Genomic DNA, 19,398 nt, shown 5'->3' on the forward strand with positions numbered 1-19,398 from the left:
CTGCAAAAGCGGGTCCACAAAACTTTTCTCTTGTCCAATCACAATGATACTGACCTAAATGCTGATGTTGTTTTTTTCGTGGCTACAAGTTCTCTCCAAGTAGTTTTTAAAGTATTTTCTTTTGAGTTTATTCTTTGCCTGGGGATTCTACGTAGTTCTACATAATCAGTGCAAGTAGTAATATGTCCAACTTTTGTGTGAGAGAGCAACTTAATTCTTAATTCTCTCTTCATTTTTTGTTTTGAAACTTTTGGTAAGCCCTACTTACTAGGAAAGGAAGGAGAATTTTGGTTTATTCCGAGTTGGATAAAAGCATGTAACTTGTAATTCTTGGTTTGCCTTTAACTTTCTTTTCAAAAATGAATAATGTAAGTTTTTGAGAAAATGCAGAAGTAGTTGAGCATATTTTCTGTAGAATCAAGAAAGCACAAACGCTTGATGTTTTTTGGTCTGACCATAAAGCTCTTCCTATCTGTAATTGAAGTCATGGATAAGCAAACCTCTCCATTTCTCCAAGATGATCTCACAGAATTTAAAAGAAATGGCAGTAGAGAATATGTCCAGTGTTGGGCACAGATAAGATTATAACTAAAAACATAGAGCTCAAAGGAAATATCTTGATTGAAAAAAGATTCTTTTAATCTTTTTCTTCTGCATTTGAAAGAATTTTAAATTTATTTCAGAAAGGGAGAGAGAGAGAAAGAGAAGAGAGAGAGAGAGAAAGAGGGAGAGAAAGAAAAGAGATTTCTCTGCTGGTTCACGCCCCAAATTCCTGTAATGGCTGGACAGCAGGAACCCCATTACTGGAGCCGTTGCTGAAATTCAGAACTGAACCCCGGCACTCCAGTAGCAACACTGGCACCTTAACTGTTAGACCAGATGCCTGTTCCATCTTCTAGATTTTCATACTGCAAAATGTACTCAGAAGACACAGTCCTTGGTTAAAAGCTTTTAGTGTCATTTTACTAAACTTTGGGAGGGACCCAAAACAGAGACCCTTGGAGAAGTAACTTCTTTATCAATAGTGCTTTTCAAAGCATGGTGCCTTTCTCTTTAAGCGTTTCGAATGGTTTCTGAGGTTGACTTTGAACTGAATCTTTACCAAACAGCAGCCCTGGAAATTACAGCAGCTTTCCTTCAGTTCTCCGGCCAGTAAAGCAGAAAATGAGCAGTTCCCAGCTCGTGTAAAGCTGAGAAGGTCTTGAATGATGCATGTCGAGGAAACTTGGATACTGACACTGCTGGCGATTTACACAGGTCTTAGTGCCAAAGGATTAAAGACCGTTGAGTTAAAAAAAAAAAAAAGCCAGCTCTTAAAAAGTCAAGTTTGTCTTCTTTGTGCGGTGGCCTGAGAACTCAAACCCAGTAAAAACCTAAGACTCACCTGCTGGGCACTGTGAAACAGTCAACCATTTGAGTGCGTTTGTATGCATCATAGATTAGAGTTACGCTGTGGTCTTAGAGCAGTGAGCACATTGTGACCAGTTAGCCCTGGAAAGTGAGCACCATGGGAACAGAAGGCTCTTATGGCTTAGTCGGAAACCAACTTTGCCTCCCCTGGATTGTGCCCAAGAGTCCAACAAAGGCTATGCCCTTCCGCCAGCCTTTCATAATGAACCAGCCTACTGCTCGGTTGTGTTCTTGGGGAGGAGGGGGTAACATTCCTTTATGATCTCCAGTGTAGATCAGCTTACCATCCCAAGCATGACATTTGATTACCCTTGTCATGTTACTTTGCATAGCTACAAATGTTATTAATGGTGTGGCCTTATCCAGCCACTAAAAAAAAAAAAAAGGGTTCACATCCATGCTTGGTGCTGTGGAAGGTAACAGGAGCCTGTTGAGAATGCAGCAGCATTGGGGTTTAGGTCTGCACTGTAAGTGTAACCATCCTAAACTCTGTTACTCTGCTGAATGCGCAGGGCTTACCTGTTTTGTTGTTGTTTGTTTTATTTTGCTTCTAAGCGCTGATTTTATTTTTAACATTTTCCCATTTAATTATCTTACTTTTCACTGACATGAAAAAAAACGCAGTTATGAAAAACCATGTAATGTCTCTATACACGTACACACCATGTAGTGTCCAGTTAGGGACAAATGAATCTTCTCAAACTTTTTTTTTTAAGATTTATTTATTTTTAATGGAAAATGACATATGCAGAGAGAAGGAGGAGAGACAGAGAGGAAGATCTTTCGTGGGTTGATTCACTCCCCAAGCGGCTGTAACAGCTGGAGCGGAACCAATCCGAAGCCTGGAGCCTCCTCCCACGCGGGTGCAGGGTCCCAAGGCTTTGGGCCGTCCTCGACTGCTTTCCCAGGCCACAAGCAGGGAGCTGGTTGGGAAGTGGAGCTGCCGGGATTAGAACCGGCACCCATATGGGATCCCTGCGCGTGCAAAGTGAGGACTTTAGCCGCTAGGCTACCGTGTTGGGCCACGAATCTTCTCAAACATTTAACAAGTTTTCATGATTTTAGCAAACTTTCGATATAATTTCTGCTGCGTTGTTTTAGAGAAAGACCTTACACATTAATATCTGCAATCCTCCTACTGTGCACGCGAACAGCAGAACTTCTTTTCTTGACTCTAACTTGGTCCCCTTAATCCACCTTTCCCTATCATTTCTTCTCAGCTATTCTGGCTGGCCTTGGATAACTACCATTATACTCTTTGCATTTATGAGATCAATTTTTTTATATATTCCACATTTCAGTGAGATTAGGCAATACTTCCTGTGTTTGTCTTCTTTCACTTAACGTAATGACCTCCAGTCCCTTTAGTGTAAGTAGAAATGACAAGATTTTGTTCTTCGTTATGACTAAATGGTATCTTATGAATATATATCACACATTGTCTTTATCCAGTCATATAGATGGACACCAGAGTTGTTTCCATTTCTTGGATATTACAAGCAGTACTGCAGTAAACAGGGGAGTGCAATAAATAACTTAAGTAGTTTCCTTGGATGCATGCCAGTAGTGGAACTGGGTGTATATCCTATGGTGAGTCCATTTATATTTGGGGGGGGGGAAGATTTGTTTATTTTTATTGGAAAGTTAGATTTCCAGAGAGGAAGAGAGACAGAAAAGGAAGATGTTCTGTCCTCTGGTTTACTCCCCAAGTGGCCACAGTGGCTGTAGCTGACCCAATCTGAAGCCAGGAGCCAGGATTGATTGTGGTTTTGCTCTTCAGTTAAAAGATGTGAGAGTCTACGTCTAGGGCACAGTTCTATTCCATTGGTTTGTGTGCTTTTATGCCAATACTATACTTTTTAAATTATTGTAGTTCTAGAATGTAGTTTAGAACCATATAGTACAATGCTTCCTGCATTCTTTTTTCTCAGGATTGCTTTGGCTATTAGGTATATTTTGCAGTTCCATACAAAATTTACTGGTGTTTCTTCTTTTTTTAAAGTCCACACATTATTTTCTTATAATTAACACTTGCTAAAAATAGGATTGGGTCATTTGTTACACCAATATTCGTGGACAGCGTCAGTCACAGGCGGAGGGGCATACTGGGACCACAATGTTTTCTTATTCCTAGAGAGTTTCACAGTGTAGCTGTGAAGGTCAGTGAGCAGGGCCAGGCTTGTTTTTCAACAAGTCCAGTTTGCGTGTTCATTCAGTCCGAGTCTCAAGCACTGTTCCAGGCCTATTCACTTGCAGAGAGGAGTAGACACTGCATCCGGGTTCGTTCCAGGCAGTTGAGTGTGACGCTCCATCCTCAGATGCTGCTCAACTTCTTTAAAATAAACAGGGTGACTTGCCGCAGGGCCACGTAGATGAGGAAGTTACGTATGGAGGAGAGGACATCGTCGCATATCCCTCGCTTCCCCTCATCTGGGTCCAGCTTCCGCACCAGGCCCTCCATTGGGAACATCGTGGCTGTCGGTTCCGGGCTTTCGCAGCGGTAGCAGCTGCGCAGTGATCTCTCCCTCTGCTCTAGAACCACCTCCTCAGCTGCCGGCCTCGCACCCAGAACGCCCTTACTTCCCACTAGTGTTTCTAATTCAGTGGAAAATTTCCTCAGTGACTGATAGGAATTGTATCGAATCTGTGGAATGTGTGGTATGGAAATTGGAATGATACAGATTCTTCCATGAACATTGAATATCTTTGCATTTCTTTGTGTTCTCTTCAAGTTCAATCATTTTTGTATTTGTAAAGGACTTTTACCTCATTAGTTAAATTTATTCCTAGGAATTTAGCCACTACCTTCTGCCTCCAAGGATTCAAATTAGCATTTTTAAATTGTAAAATTTTTTAAAAAGATTATTTTATTGGAAAGTCAGATTTACAAAGAGAAGGAGAGACAGAGAAAAGGATCTTCTATCTGCAGGTTCACTCCCAAAGTGATGGCCAGAGCTGAACCAATACAAAGCCAGGAGGCAGCAGCTTCCCTTGGTCTCACACGTGGGTGCAGGATTCCAAGGCTTTGGGCCGTGCTCAGCTATTTTCCCAGGCCACAGTAAGGGAGCTGGAAGAGAAGTGGAGAAGCCAGAATATGAACCGGTACCCATATGAGATCCCAGTGTGTGCAACGCGAGAACTTTAGCCTCTAGGCTATCATGCTGGCCCCAGCAAAAATTATTGAGGTTTGTTTTATAGCCTACCATGTGATCTATCCTGGAAAGTGTTTCCTATGTTATTTAGAAGGATGTGTATTCTGCAGCTGTTAGATGGAGTACCTACAGAAGTCTAGTATACTAATTGATCTAGGGGAGCAATTTACCTTTTCTGTTTCTCTGTTGATTTTCTGTCTGAATGATCTGTCTAATTTTTAAAATAGAGTATTGGGATCCAGCACTGTGGCACAGCAAGTTAACCAAGTCTGCAGTACTGGTGTCTCATATGAGTCCCGGCTACTTTCTTCTGATCCAGCTCCGTGCTGCTGTGCCTGGGAAGGCAGAAGAGAATGCTTCAAATACCTGGACCCTTGCACCTGTGTGGGACACCCAGAAGAAGCTCCTGGCTCCCCTCAGCTTTGGCATTGCAGCCATTTGGGAAGGGAACCAGCAAATGGGAAACCCCCCTCGCTCTGTCAATCTGTAACTCTGTTTTTTAAGGAAATAAAATAAACATTTTAAAAAATTGAGTATTAAAGTGCACTGCTATTATTTTATTGTAAGTTAGCTGTCGCTTTAATGCTTTTAATATTAATTATATTATTTGAGTGCTCCAGTATTGGATGTATATATATTTGTATGCCAAAGGCTTATATTTATATGCCAAATACACAGTGTTACTTCCTTTTTGTAGTCTGAAATCTCCTTTTGCCCCTTTTAGTGTTTTATTTTTTAAAAAGATTTGTTAACTTACTTGAAAGGCAGAGTTACACAGAAAAGGGAGACAAAGGGATGTCTTCTGTCTGTTGGTTCACTCCTCGAACAGCCACAATGGCCGGAGTTGGACCATTGCAAAGCCAGGAGCCCAGGAGCTTCTCCCAGGGACCCCATATGGTTGCAGGGACCCAAGCACTTGGATCAATGTCTGCTGCTTTCCCAGGCATGTGAGCAGGGAGCTGGATCAGAAGTGGAGCAACCAGGACCCCAAGCAGCATCCTTATGGGATGCCAGTGTTGTAGTGTTACGATGTCAGCTTAGCTTGGTACACCACAACTCTGGCTCCTGGAATGTGTTGGCCTTCCTTGTCTCTTTTCACTATTTTTAATTTAAAATCTATCTTCTCTGAAATAAACATGTCTTATTTCTGGTATTTTCAAAGTTCCATTTCTAGGAATATCTTATTCCATCCTTTCATTTCATTCTGCATATACCCTTATAGGTAAATAGAGTTTCTTGTAAATAGCATAGAGTTGAGTATTACAGTTTCTTTTTTTAATACATTTGGTCATTCTGTGTTTTAAATGGACAATGTAATCTGTTTCCATGTAAGGTAATTATTGATATACAAGGTTTTACCACTGTCATTTTAACACTTGTCTTCTAATTTTATTGTCCTTTTTTCCCTGTATAAACCCTTCTTCCTCCCCGTTCTACAGTCTTACTTTGTGGTTAAGTGGTTTTCTCTAGTAGAATACTTTGATTCCTTGATTCTTGCTGTTGGTACATGTGCTACAGTGTTTTGCTTTATGGTTACCATTAGAATTACAGAAGGTAAATTTTGGTTCGAACATGCTATTTTAAGATGCTTGAAGCTTGACATTAATTATAAAGCTAAAAGGTAAGAAATACAAATAAAGAACTTTTCTAGATTTTTATTCCATTACTCTGCACCTTTAAATCTTAAAAAGTTATTTATTTTATTTGAAAGGCAGAGAGAGACACTCAAATGCAGGCTAAACTTCAGTTGGGAACTGGGAATTTAATCCAGGTTTCCTAAGTGGGTGGCTGGATTGGGCTGCATGAGGCCATACTGATGCATTCCAGGTTGAAAGTTAAGAAGAAGCTGGAATCGGAAGTGGAGCTGGGACTTGAACTCAGACATTCTAACAGAAGACGTGAATTCCAAGTGGAATCTTACTTGCTGTACTAAACACTCATCCCTTGAATTTTGTTTAATTGTATAATTAAGAAAGGCAGAGTTGGACATAAAGAAAGAGAGAGCACTTTGAGAGCGAGAACGAGAGAGCGAGAACAAGAGCGAGAGAGAGCAACAGGAACACTTTCTTCAACTCATTCAGCCTGAAATGCTTCTAGGGGCTTGGATAGGCTCAGAGTTGACAGCTGGGAGCTCCATCTGGCTTTCCTACAGTGTTGAAGTGAACCCTGTCACTTGAGCCGCCACCTTTGCCACCAGGACCTGCATTAGCAGGAAGCTGGTTTCAGGAGTTGGAGCTGGATCAGCACAGGTGCATTCATGTAGAAAGTGGGCATCTTCACTGCTAGGTCAGATGCCTCTTTCCACATTTTGAATTTCTCGTCTCCTTTTTGTACTCTTTCTATACTGATTGTCTTTTAGCATATCAGGTCAATGTGTTGATAGAGTTATTATTTTTTAATTGTTTTGCCTTTTTAGACTCCACACTGAAAAATGTGAATGATTTATGTAGCATAGTTATCATATTGGAGCATTCTGAATGTGTAAATCTACTCATTTTCTACCTTCCAATCAGTTTTCCTTGCTAGTCTTAGATTTGAAGAACTCCTTTTAGCATTTCTTGTAGGACAGGTCTGGCGGTGATAAATTCAGCTCTTGTAGGTCTGGGAATGTCTTTATCTCTCCTTCATATCTAAATGATAGCCTTGGGTACAGTATTCTTGGCCCTTCAGTACTGTAAGCATCTCATTCCCTCTTCTGTCAGGAGTCCACTGAGAAGTGTGCAGTCATGGGATTCCTTTATTTGTTTTTTGTTTCTTTTGTCTCATAGTTTTGAGAATACTCTCTAATTTTGGAGAGCTTGATTGCATTATGTGTGGGGTAGGCTTGGTTTAATTGGATCCGACTATGACCTGTGGTCATCCATTACTCAGTAATTGTATCTTCTTGTTGAATTGGGAAATTTTCTGTCATTGTATCTTTGAATAGGCTTGCTATCCCTTTTGTTCTCAAGTACCAGCTAAACCCCAATTATTCAGTTAGTTTTAATCTTTTCCATGCTATCCTAACATTTCTGTAAGCTTTCTTCATTCCTCTTCATTGCTTTCTCTTTTCTCTCCCCCAGTGTGTGCGTTCTAAAAGCTTATGTTTGAGCTTATTGGTTCTTCCTTTTGCGTCACCTAGTTTGATACTTATGCCTTCTATGGTGTCTTTACATTTTGCTTATTTTCAATGAAAGAATCTTCTTTTGATTTAAAAAAATTACTTCAGTCTTTCTGTTAGGTCTCTCTGAAAAGTATTAAACTATTTCTGTGTCTCTCTTGATGTTTGCCAAATTGCCTTAAAATGGCTATTTGAAATTTCTTCCTGGGCATTTGATGGTGTTAGGTCCAAGGGGGCCTTTTGTTTGTTAGGTGACGTCATTTTCCCCTCAGAGTTCTTGGTGTTCTCTGCACCCTGGAGGATTATTTATTTTTTTCCAAGTCTTAATAATCGGGCAATACTGCTTGAAACTCTAAGCACTCCATTTTTTTTTAAATAAGTCCGTGGACTCTTATGCCACTTAAGCACTAAGTGACACTCTGAGGTTTGCCACAGTTCGCACTGCCAGGGCCCTCACTGCTTCAGTGATGCCCTGAGCTGAGCTCTGTCCCAGATGCTCATTAGGTGTGCTGCTCAGAATGAACCAAGTAGGCATGGAAAAAGGGGTCGCCCATCCCCTACCAGATTCTTCCTGGGGCTGGGACAGATTCAAAAGACCCCTGAAAGACTACAGTGTGAAGTGGTTCTTGGAGCCCACAGCCTGTGTCTAGACTGTCTATGCTGTGGTCTATGCTATGGTCTATTCTGTGGCCTGTGCTGTGGTCTATGCTGTGGTCTATGCTGTGGTCTATTCTGTGGTCTATGCTGTGGTCTATGCTGTGGTCTATGCTGCTGTGGTCTATTCTGTGGTCTATGCTGTGGTCTATGCTGTGGTCTATGCTGTGGTCTATGCTGTGGTCTATGCTGCTGTGGTCTATTCTGTGGTCTATGCTGTGGTCTATGCTGTGGTCTATGCTGCTGTGGTCTATGCTGTGGTCTATGCTGTGGTCTATGCTGTGGTCTATTCTGTGGTCTATGCTGTGGTCTATGCTGTGGTCTATTCTGTGGTCTATGCTGTGGTCTATGCTGCTGTGGTCTATGCTGTGGTCTATGCTGTGGTCTATGCTGTGGTCTATGCTGCTGTGGTCTATGCCTGCTGAGGGGGACTCACAGCCTGAGACCTCTGCACCAAGTGAGCTAGGCTGGAATGTGTATGCAGTCAGCTGGAACCACGGGATACAACTTGACACTGGGGTAAATCCAGACATTCCATCTTCAGCTGCTAGGCTGTGGATGAGATGATCTCTCTCCTTGTTCCTTCCATGTGTGTCTTTTTGCTGTAGGAAAATCAGGTCCTATGGTCTGTCACCTGGCTTCTGTAATTCCTGTGAAGTGACTTAGAGCATGAATAACTTTTCTGGTGCCTGGGGTTGGGAGGGGATGTTTACGGAACCATCTTAATGAATTGCCATGTTGTTCTAAGTGCTGGCTTTATTTTATTTATGTATTAAAGATTTGTTAGGCCTGGCATGATATCGTAGTGGTTAAAGTCCTTGCTTTGCATGCACCGAGATCCCATATGGTCGCTGGTTCTAATCCTGGTGGCCCTGCTTTTCATCCAGCTCCCTGCTTGTGGCCCTGGGAAAGCAGTCGAGGATGGCCCAAGGCCTTGAGTCCCTGCACCCGTGTAGGAGACCCAGATGAGCTTCTGGCTCCTGGCTTCGGATTGGCTCAGCTTCAGCCATGGTGGTCACTTGGGGAGTAAGCCATTGGATGGAAGATCTTCCTCTCTATCTCTCTTCCTCTCTGTATATCCACCTTACCAAAGGGGAAAAAAAAAGATTTGTTTTATTTTTATTGGAAAATCAGGTATTCAGAGAGGAAGAGAGATAGAGAAGAAGAGCTTCTGGCCACCGATTCACTTCCCAAGGGGTCGCAATGATCAGAGCTGCACCAATTCAAAGCCAGGAACCTGGAACCTTCTCCAGGTCTCCCATGTGGATGCAAGCTCCCAAGGCTTTGGGCTGTCTTTGACTGCTTCCCCAGGCCACAAGCAGGGAGCTGGATAGAAAGTGGGGCTGCCAGGATTAGAACTGGCACCCATATGGGACCTGGCCCATGCATGGTAGGACTTTAGCCACTAAGCTACTAAGCTACTGTTCGCTCCCCAAATGCCTACATGGCTGAGACTGGGTTGGACTGAAATTGGGAGCCAGGAAATAAATAAAGGTCTTCCAGGGGGAGGGGTGAGAATAATGGGTGGTTCAAGTGTGCCAGGAACGCAACCACTTAAACTATCATGGCTGCCTCCCAGGCCTGCAGGAAGCTGAAGTCAGCAGCTCTAGCCAAGTATCCAAAGCAAATGCTCTTCTGTGGGATACGGATGTCTTAACCGCTAGGCTAAGTTGCCTGCCTCCTAAATATTAGCTTCAGTTTCTAAAACTTATTACATGTAAGCCTTAATTGCATTACCAATTCAAATAAGTTTACTGGTCACTCCTATCTACATTCTTTCCTTAACATTGAGATTTCATTTTTTTTTCCTGTCATAAGTTTCCAGTCTGGGTTGTTAATCTTACCGGATGGAAGAGGTACTGTCGTCAAGTACTTGAAGCATGAAATAAAAGAGCTCTGTTCCTTAATTAAGTATTGCACCATGCGGTGCTGTTGATTTGATTCTTCCTCCAAAGTGCTGGTACACTGTCCTCCAGGTTTGTCCAGCTGTTTTGGCTGTGCCTGCACAGGCTGGGTATTCTTCATCCAAAAATTCAAAACTTGACGCCTGAAGTGGAAAATTCCTTATCACAAGTTATAGTCAAAACATAGGTACATTAGAAGTAGTGTGTAGGAGCTACATGCTCACCTTGCAAGGGCTGGGAGCCATATGGGTGCCAGTTCATGTCCCAGCTGCTCCACTTCCCACCTAGCTCCCTGCTTGTAACCTGGGAATAGAGCACAGGTCAAAGCTGTGGGATCCTGCACCTGCCGGGGAGACCTGGAAAAAGCTCCCGACTTCAGATCAGCTCAACTTCGGCCATTGTGGCCACCTGGGGAGTGAACCAGCAGGGCCATTTGTGCAGTGAACCAGTTGATGGAAGATTTTTCTCTGTCTCTTGTGCTCTCTGTAAATTGCCCTTTCCAATAAACTAAATATATATATATATATACATATATATATATATATATTTAAAAGTATTGTGTAAAATTATATATAGGCTCTGTGACCCTAAATAGATTTTGTAGTTGTGCATGGATCTCATCCTTAAGATATTTCATCATGTATCAATAAGTTTTCCAAGATCTTAAATAGTCTGGAGTCCAAAAACATTCTGGTTTCAAGCATTTTGAATAAGGGATTTTCAAGCTGAATATATCTTTAGTTTTTTATATTAATATTTTATTTAATGTATATATTTCATTGCTATAGCATATGTAAAGACAAATTTAAAATAAGGTGATTCTTTAAATGTATTAATTAGGAAATTCTATGACAGGTTTAACCAGTATTTCTTGTGATATATTATGCACAGGATATTGCTTTACTGTTAATTAGTGAAGCTATATTTTCCATAATTTTAATAATTTATTTTTGCCTATTTTGTGATGGTATTTGTCCCAATTTTGTTTTCTAATATAGCTAGTGAAACTCCTGATAGCATTGACATGTCAGCTCTGTGACTGTGATTTGTGGCTTTCAGTTCCTAGTGGCTTTGCAGGGATCTTGGGCAGCTGTGTGCTGCGTTAGTGATGATAGTAGCTTTGGCATCATCTGGGTTGTATGCAGACACTTCATAAAGTTTGTGGAAAGTTGAATTAAAAGATTTTTTTGGTTTGCATCAAAATAAAGTTTGGAACTTAATGCTTTCCTTCATAATAACTTACACCACCATTTTCCGTGACCTTTTTGAAGTTCCCTGGAATAATTCATTTAATCAGACATCTGCAGAGGTGGAATCTCAACAATGCAAAAAGAACAGGTGCCCATTGTCCAGCCTGTCCTTTGTGGGATTTCCACGCCTCTCCTGGGCTAACCCTTGAGCTGTTGTTGTTATGAGATTGTGTCATAGCAACCAAGTTTGGTTGCTACTGAAAATATATATGTTCAATATTTGTAAAGTTAATTGTGCTTTTTTAAAGTTTTAAAAATAAACATAAGCAATTCTAATATTTACTTCCTGTACTCTGGTACAGACTATTGTTCTCATTGTGTCTGTTATTTACTGAGGAGACAAGGGTATGGCTTCAGGGTTCTCCTCTGTGGAGAAGAGGTTGACAAGATGCGTTTTTTTTTTTTTTTTTTTAAGATTTTATTCATTTTATTACAGCCAGATATACATAGAGGAGGAGAGACAGAGAGGAAGATCTTCCGTCCGATGTTTCACTCCCCAAGTGAGCCGCAACGGGCCGATGCGCGCCGATCCGATACCGGGAACCAGGAACCTCTTCCGGGTCTCCCACGCGGGTGCAGGGTCCCAATGCATTGGGCCATCCTCAACTGCTTTCCCAGGCCACAAGCAGGGAGCTGGATGGGAAGTGGAGCTGCCGGGATTAGAACCGGCGCCCATATGGAATCCCGGGGCTTTCAAGGCGAGGACTTTAGTCGCTAGGCCATGCCGCCGGGCCTGACAAGATGCGTTTTATTGTGTTATTTGGGGTGGGGAGATTTTACTTCACTTAGTCTTTTGCCTATTTCTTTTGAATTGATGTATGCCTTTTATGTCATCTTTGTAAGTTATGCTACTTAGAACTCATTTGTATAAGAAATAATGGTTCAAAAATAGAAGTGACGTGTTAGAATTTATTTTTTAAGTTTGTTTATTGAAGATCGGATGTACCTGTCGTAGCAATCCAGAACTTTAAAAGTTGGCTTCCTCTTCAAGGTCTACCCAACGTAATCATTATCTGCTTAGGGCAGTCTTCATCAGAGCCCACGTGTGAATGCATTTGTTCGTTCTTTGTCCCACTGGTAGAATTCTGTTTGCACTTTGATCAGTGGACTTGAATTGTATGTCTACATACGTATTTACCTTACACGAGGTATTAGCTGTCTATTACTAAACTTAACAACAGCAGGCTTGCAGATTAACTGATTGTTTTTGCAATGAAATTTTTGAAGAGTGTTTTCTGGAATATGAAGTATGAGTGCCCAAGAAATCGTTTAAAAACATTTTGCTCCCTGGTTCTTTTTTGAAGGACCTGAGGCCTGGCACCTGTACAGCTCTGGCAGGTGTGTGTGGGCCCGTGGTGGACTGTGCATCCATGAACTCTGTGAAATCATGTGTAAAATGCAGATCTGTGTGTATTTTCTTTTGAGTGGAAGCAAAAGCTAAAAATAAAATTCCAGATTGTCAAGAAAGCTAAAAATCAAAAGTCATCTGGTTATGTCTGGATACATTTAAAATTTCTAGACAGAAAATATTACCGCACCTAAGGTCCAGAGGTCAGGGACCCTGAGTCCTTCAGGATCAATGACATTGGGAAATATAGGCATTTCAAATATACCCTACCATTCAGCTAAATTTATGTTTAGCTCACAGCTTGATTTTCATCCCTTTTGTAAGATTTCAGCTCCTTATAATATTCCATGACCTGACTATGAATATCAGTAGTACACATAACATACTAAATATTTCTGAATCTGCCATACCTTATTCCGAATAGTTTATGTACTCATGGCATCTCACTTATTGATACTGACTTTTTTTTCATAATTTTTTTATTAATTATTATGCATTATGTGACAGTTTCATTGGCTCTGGGAATCCCCCACCCCTCCCCACGCCCCTCCCCCCTGGTGGATTCCTCCACCTTGGTGCAGTATTACAGTTCAAATTCAATCAAGATTCTTTCCTTGCAAACATATACCAAACATAGAGTCCAGCTACTTATTGTCCAGATGGGTTGAACAGTTTCTTGGGGAGACCATTTCTGGTCCAAAGTTAGAGCTGGTAGAATATCATCCCAGTCAATTAAGAGTCCCAATATAACATTAACAGCAATTTGTAACATTATGGAATTGACATGGTTTTGCGTAACCAGTATGTTAAAAAAAAAAAAAGTTCTTAACCACAACCTATGATTTGCTCATTGACATTTCAATTTTAGTTTGTATACAGGACCGGCTGTTATATACCTTGAAATGGCTATAAGGTACCATTCAGCTGTCTCGTGTCTATTTCATTTTAGTATTTAGCCATTTGTTGTGTTGAAGTATAATTTTACTGATCTTGGCAGATTTTAGGATAATCTAGACTAGCTTGTTACTCTAACAAGACATTTGTCAACAATTAAGGTGCAGAACATTTTTTTTTGGGGGGGGGGTGTGCAGGAAAGTCCCCAACACCACGGTGAAGAGTGACTAATCTTCGTGTCCCACCCAGCGAGGCATGAGCAAATCCATGCCAGCTCTTTCCTGTCAGATTCCAAGCTCTACTTTTTGTTGTTTGTCTATTTATTTTAGGTTTTTTTAGTTTGTATGATTGTTTGTTTGCTATGAGGGGTTTTCGGAGCGATCCCGATGGTCATTGCAAGGGAGGGTGGGGGTCCAGAGGTGGAGCCAGGCTCAGACCAGAGAAAGCTCTCCTCCCTGGTCCCGAAGGACGTTTATTGTTCTTCTGTTTCTGCAGACCGCTCAGGGCTTCTGGTTGTCTTTCCGATGACGTTGGTTTCTGCGCGGTAGTGTTTGGACTTCTTCCATCCCCAGCGGAAGCTCCGGTTGGGTGTGGGTGACCTCAGAGTACTCAGCCTCCGAGGGCATCCAATTCCCTGTGGCCTCCTTGGCAGTTGGGGTATAGTCCTTGTTGCTCGTATTAGTAGTTTGTGGTGAAGGCCTGGGAGTCTTCATGGTTGGGATCCAAGCTTCCTCCTTACCACCTGCTCCACCCTGGAGTGCCCCCTGCTCCACGCACATGACCTCCTGTTAAGAGGTTGTCAGGATCGCACCCGATTCCCCCCTCATGCATTGGTATAGTAGTTTTACTATTGTTTAGTGCTGCTTTGAATCTGTTGTCTATGAATTACCAGATTTGATCTTGGTAGGCTATATTGTACTTTTTCCTCACTCTTTTTATGGTCCTGAAAGGCTTCCCTGCACTCCCCCCCCATTACGGATTAACATAGCGTATTGAGGGTATAGTAGGTTTTACAGTTTTTCGATGTAGATCTTAAGTATTCTGACATTAATTGTTGGTTTATAGATTAGATCATGTTATCTTATTGCATTGGATACAGGTTGTTAGAGATTGCACTAATATTACAATATACAGGTACTATCTTTCAGGTTGTCATCTTTTCATCTCAGATTAAGGCAAACATGTGGTATTTAACCTTTTGGGATTGGTTCATTTCTCTTAGCATGATGGATTCCAGTCAGGCCCATTTGTCCACAAAGAACTGCATTTCATTTTTTTTAATAGCCGAGTAGTATTCCATAGAGTAGATGAACCATAGCTTCCTTATCCAGTCTTCTATTGATGGGCATTTTGGCTGCTTCCAGGTTTTTGCGATTGTAGATTGTGCTGCTATGAACATAGGCGTGCATGTTGGTTTCTTGTGTAGGAGATGTTTTGGATATATCCCTAGGAGTACTATTGCTGGATCATATGGTATGCTGATTTTCAGTTGTTTGAGTATTCACCAAACTGATTCCCATAGAGGCTGTACCAGTCTGCAGTCCCACCAGCAGTGGAGAAGGGTTCCCTTTTCCCCACATCCTCGCCAACAAGTGTTGGTGGTATTATGTATGTGTGCCATCCTTACTGGAGTTAGATGGTACCTCATTGTTGTCTTCATTTGGATTTCCCTTATTGCCAGGGAACTTGAGCATTTTTTCATATGCTTGTTTGCCATTTGGGTTTGTTCCTTTGTGAAATGTCTGCCCATTTCCCGTGCCCATTTCTTGAGTGGCTTGTTTGTTTTGACATTTTGGTTGTTTTGTAGCTCTTTGTATATTCTGGAGATCAGCCCTCTATCACCTATGTCGTGTGCGAAGATCTTCTCCCATTCTGTGGGTTGCTTTTTTACTTTGTTGATTGTTTCTCTAGCTGTACAGAAGCTTCTTAGTTTGATGAGGTCCCATTTGTTTATTTTGGTCGTGATTTCTACTGCTTTTGGAGTCTTTTTTAGGAAGTGAGGGCCTACTCCTAAGTGTTGCAGTGTGTTTCCAACATTTTCTTCCAAAAGTTTGAAGGTTTCTGGATGTAGGTTTAGGTCTTTTATCCATTTAGATTTGATCTTGGTGTGTGGTGAGAGATGTGGATCTATCTTTTTGTTTCTGCAGGCTATTAACCAGTTGTCCCAACAGCATTTATTGAACAGACCTTTCCATTTGCTTGGATTGTTGTCTGTCTTTTTGTCAAAGATTAATTGACTGTTATTGATACTGACTTTTATAAATTCCTTTCTTAATTTCTGCTGATCATAAGAAGTAGTTAGAATGAAAAGAGAGTTTGGGATTACGTTAGGATTGAGAAAGCAGAAGAGAACATCTGATTCCAATGGCTGCATTAAGAACATCACAAGAAAGATGATTCCCTGGTTGCCCTGAGAGTGTCTTTCATGGCTTCACCACTCTTGACTATGCCAGAGTTGAAGTGGTGTAGTGAAAGGAACCCAGGAATGAGGCTCAGGCATGTTGTGAAGAGAACTAACCTTGGCACTCAACCGTGGATGGCTAGGCTGTGTAGGCTGACCCCTCTGAGTAGGGTCAGCTGCAGGACTGAGAATGGTTCATCTGTATATTATTCTATTCCCATTTTTCATGTGAGGAGGCAATATTGTAGTGTATTTAGTGGTACTATTTTCAGTTTTGTGGCTTACCCCACTAAGATGGAAGTGAGTATGCTGTGGTGCTGTGTAAGTGCTTTATAAATTGTATTCATATGTATTTTTAAACAAATATATTTAATCTCCATATGTAATATTTATGTATTTATATAGATTCTATATCTTGTATTTATAAATTTATACATTAGGGACCAATTCAGGGCTTCATAATGACATAGTTCTCTACAGTGCTATGTTGGTCTTCCTCAGTCCTTGGTTTTAAGCCCCAATGAAGAATCAGTTTGAAGCTTCCTTTTTGTCTCACAAAGGTAGTATTTTTTTGGCTAAGAATAAAATTTCTAGGAAATTTTCCTTGAGAAACTCATACTAAGTGAAGGAACAGATTTAAAGGAGAAAAGAAAAAGCCATCATATGGAAACACACAAACAAAAACTTGTGCCTCAACCAATTAATATTACTTGTAAGTGCTGAAATTAACTAAATTAAAACACTAGTTGACTGTCTGTGTTATTTGGGGTTGGACAAACTGTGTTAGGTAGAGTGATTACATTCCCTCCTGGGCACTCAAGAAGAGAAGTTTTTGGGATTTAATATTATCTGCAATAGTGAAAGTACAATTGTTTCAGTTGTATTGACCCCAGTACCTACCAACTGAGTAGTACTGGGCAAGTTAGTTAACCCTGGTGATCTTAAGTTTATCAGCAATGATATAGTCAGCAGCTGCTACTTTTGGGAGTTGTTATGGGTTGGAAATAATTCGTGTAAAGTGCCTGGCACATCTTTGGCACAGTTCTGATCACCCCGTGAGGAAACACCTGGCCTCCTTGGGATGAACCATCTGAAAGGATTACAAAGAACAGGGATTGTCACACACAGCAGGCTGGGAATAGTGTCCACTTCCTCTAGACAGGAAAGAGTGAAAAAGAAAACCAGACTGAACCAAACCAAACCAAAATGTAGAGTTACGGAGTCCGCCAGTGCAGCTCCCTTGAGCCGTGGATGGGAAGTCTGATTTCTTAGACTGTGTATTTTCAAACTTAGCACCATAGAAACAAGTGGGCTTGAGCATTCCTTGTGTCAGGGGGCCTCCTGTGCATTGTAAGATGTTTAGGAACATCCCTGGCCTCCACACATAGATGCCAGTAATACCTCCTCTCTCATGGAAATAAAAATCTCTGCACACACGTCAGAGTTGCTGAACTCTGAACTCTGCTTTAGTCCTGGCAATCATGTTTAAAATCAAGCCCTTGCAAGAATTAAACTCCAATACATAGAAAAAAGATTTTCGAAATCTTGAAGGAGCCTGAATGGCTTAAAAGAATAAAATTGGAGGGCCCGATGGAGTGGCCTAGTGGCTAAAGTCCTCGCCTTGAACACCCCAGGATCCCATATGGGCGCTGGTTCTAATCCCGGCAACTCCACTTCCCATCCAGCTCCCTGCTTGTGGCCTGGGAAAGCAGTCGAAAATGGCCCAATGCTTTGGGACCCTGCACCCGTGTGGGAGACCTGGAAGAGGTTCCTGGTTCCCGGCTTCGGATCAGCACGCACCGGCCCCGTTGTGGCTCACTTGGGGAGTGAAACATCGGATGGAAGATCTTCCTTTCTGTCTTTCCTCCACTCTGTATATCCGGCTTTCCAATAATAATAAAATCTTAAAAAAAAAAATAAAATTGGAGGCCTCATAGTAATCAAGACTCTGTAATATTCAGTCTAAAGACAGGTCAATGGACCAATGGAATAAAATAGAGAGCTTACTTATATACTCTTACTGTAAATGGCTGAACACTTTGACAAAGGCTTTTAAGATATACACTATGGGAAAGACGATTCTTCAGTGCATGGTGTTGGGAAACTAGATATCCACATGAAAAAGAGCAGAGTTGACCTTTCCAAAATTAACTTAAAATGGATTAAATACCTAGATACAAGTCCTAAAATATTAAAAAATGTAGCATGAAACTTAAGGGGAAAGTGTCAGGATGTTACATTTAGCAGTGATTTCATGTCTATGGCACTAAAAATGTAGACAGCAAAAGTAAAAATAGACAAGTGGGACTTCTGCAAACTTAAGAACATCTGGACACCAAGGGACACAATCAATGGAGTGAAAAGCTCTGGATAAGAGACAGCATTAGTAATCCATGTATATAGTGATAGGATAATATTCAGAATCTGAAGAACTTCTACAATTAAGCAAGAAAATAATCTGGTTAAAAAATGAGCAAAGGGGCTGATGCTGAGGTGTAGTGGGCACTGTGGTGCCTACATCCCATATGGGTACCAGTTTGAGTCCCACGTGCCTTACTTCCTATCCAACTCCTTGCCTGTAGCCTGGGATAGCAGAAGAGGATGGCTTAAGTGCTTGGGTCCCTGAACCCATGTGGGAGACCCAGATGAAGCTCCTGGGCTCTGACTTTGGAGCAGCGCAGCTGAGGCCATTGGGGCCATTGGGAGAGTGAATAAGAGGATGGAAGGTCTCTCTATGTTTCTTTTATCTTTTCTTTGTGACTCTGCCTTTCAATTAAGCCATTAAGTCTTTTAAAAAAAATGAGCAAAGGAGTTGAATAGGCAGTTTCCCTAGGGAGATGTATAGATGGCCTACGATGTAGAAAAGGATACCCAGTGACACTATTGCTAAGAGAAATGGATATCAAAACCATAGTGGGATATTGCTTCATACCCATTAGCATGTCCAGTATCAAATGAACAGAAAATAGCAAGTTTTGGCAAGGATGCAGAGAAATTAGAACCTTGTTTCCCACTGTTGGTGGGAATGTGAGGTAGTGCAGCCATGATAGGACACAATAAGATGGTTCTTTATAAAATTAAAAATAACATAACCACATTCCAGTGGCACAGCAACCTAATCCTCCATTTGCAGCACTGGTATCCCATTTGGGTATTGGTTCGAGTTATGGCATCCACTTCCAATCCGGCTCCCTACTTCAGGCTTGGGAAAGCAGCAGAGGAGGGCCCAAATCCTTGGGCCCCTGCACCCATTGGGAAGACCCGTAAGAAATTCTTGGCTCCCAG

The 19,398-nt window shown here is 41.5% G+C and overlaps 2 protein-coding genes across 3 annotated transcripts in view; one reads left to right on the forward strand and one right to left on the reverse strand.

The window, feature by feature from the left end:
- The window catches only part of PLS1 (plastin 1), a 133,395-nt gene that overhangs the window by 37,910 nt on the left and 76,087 nt on the right, over nucleotides 1-19,398 (forward strand). The window lies entirely within an intron of this gene.
- LOC101516956 (mitochondrial import receptor subunit TOM5 homolog) lies at nucleotides 3,725-3,880 on the reverse strand. Its single transcript, XM_036494938.2, has one exon. The coding sequence runs from the start codon at nucleotides 3,878-3,880 to the stop codon at nucleotides 3,725-3,727; it is 156 nt and encodes a 51-aa protein (XP_036350831.2).

Source organism: Ochotona princeps, chromosome 3 (genome assembly GCF_030435755.1).
Source record: "Ochotona princeps isolate mOchPri1 chromosome 3, mOchPri1.hap1, whole genome shotgun sequence".
Classification (NCBI taxonomy): Eukaryota; Metazoa; Chordata; class Mammalia; order Lagomorpha; family Ochotonidae; genus Ochotona; species Ochotona princeps.

Excerpts from the sequence above, each read along its gene's own strand:
- LOC101516956 (XM_036494938.2), bottom strand. The coding sequence starts at position 3,880 with ATGTTCCCAATGGAGGGCCTGGTGCGGAAGCTGGACCCAGATGAGGGG.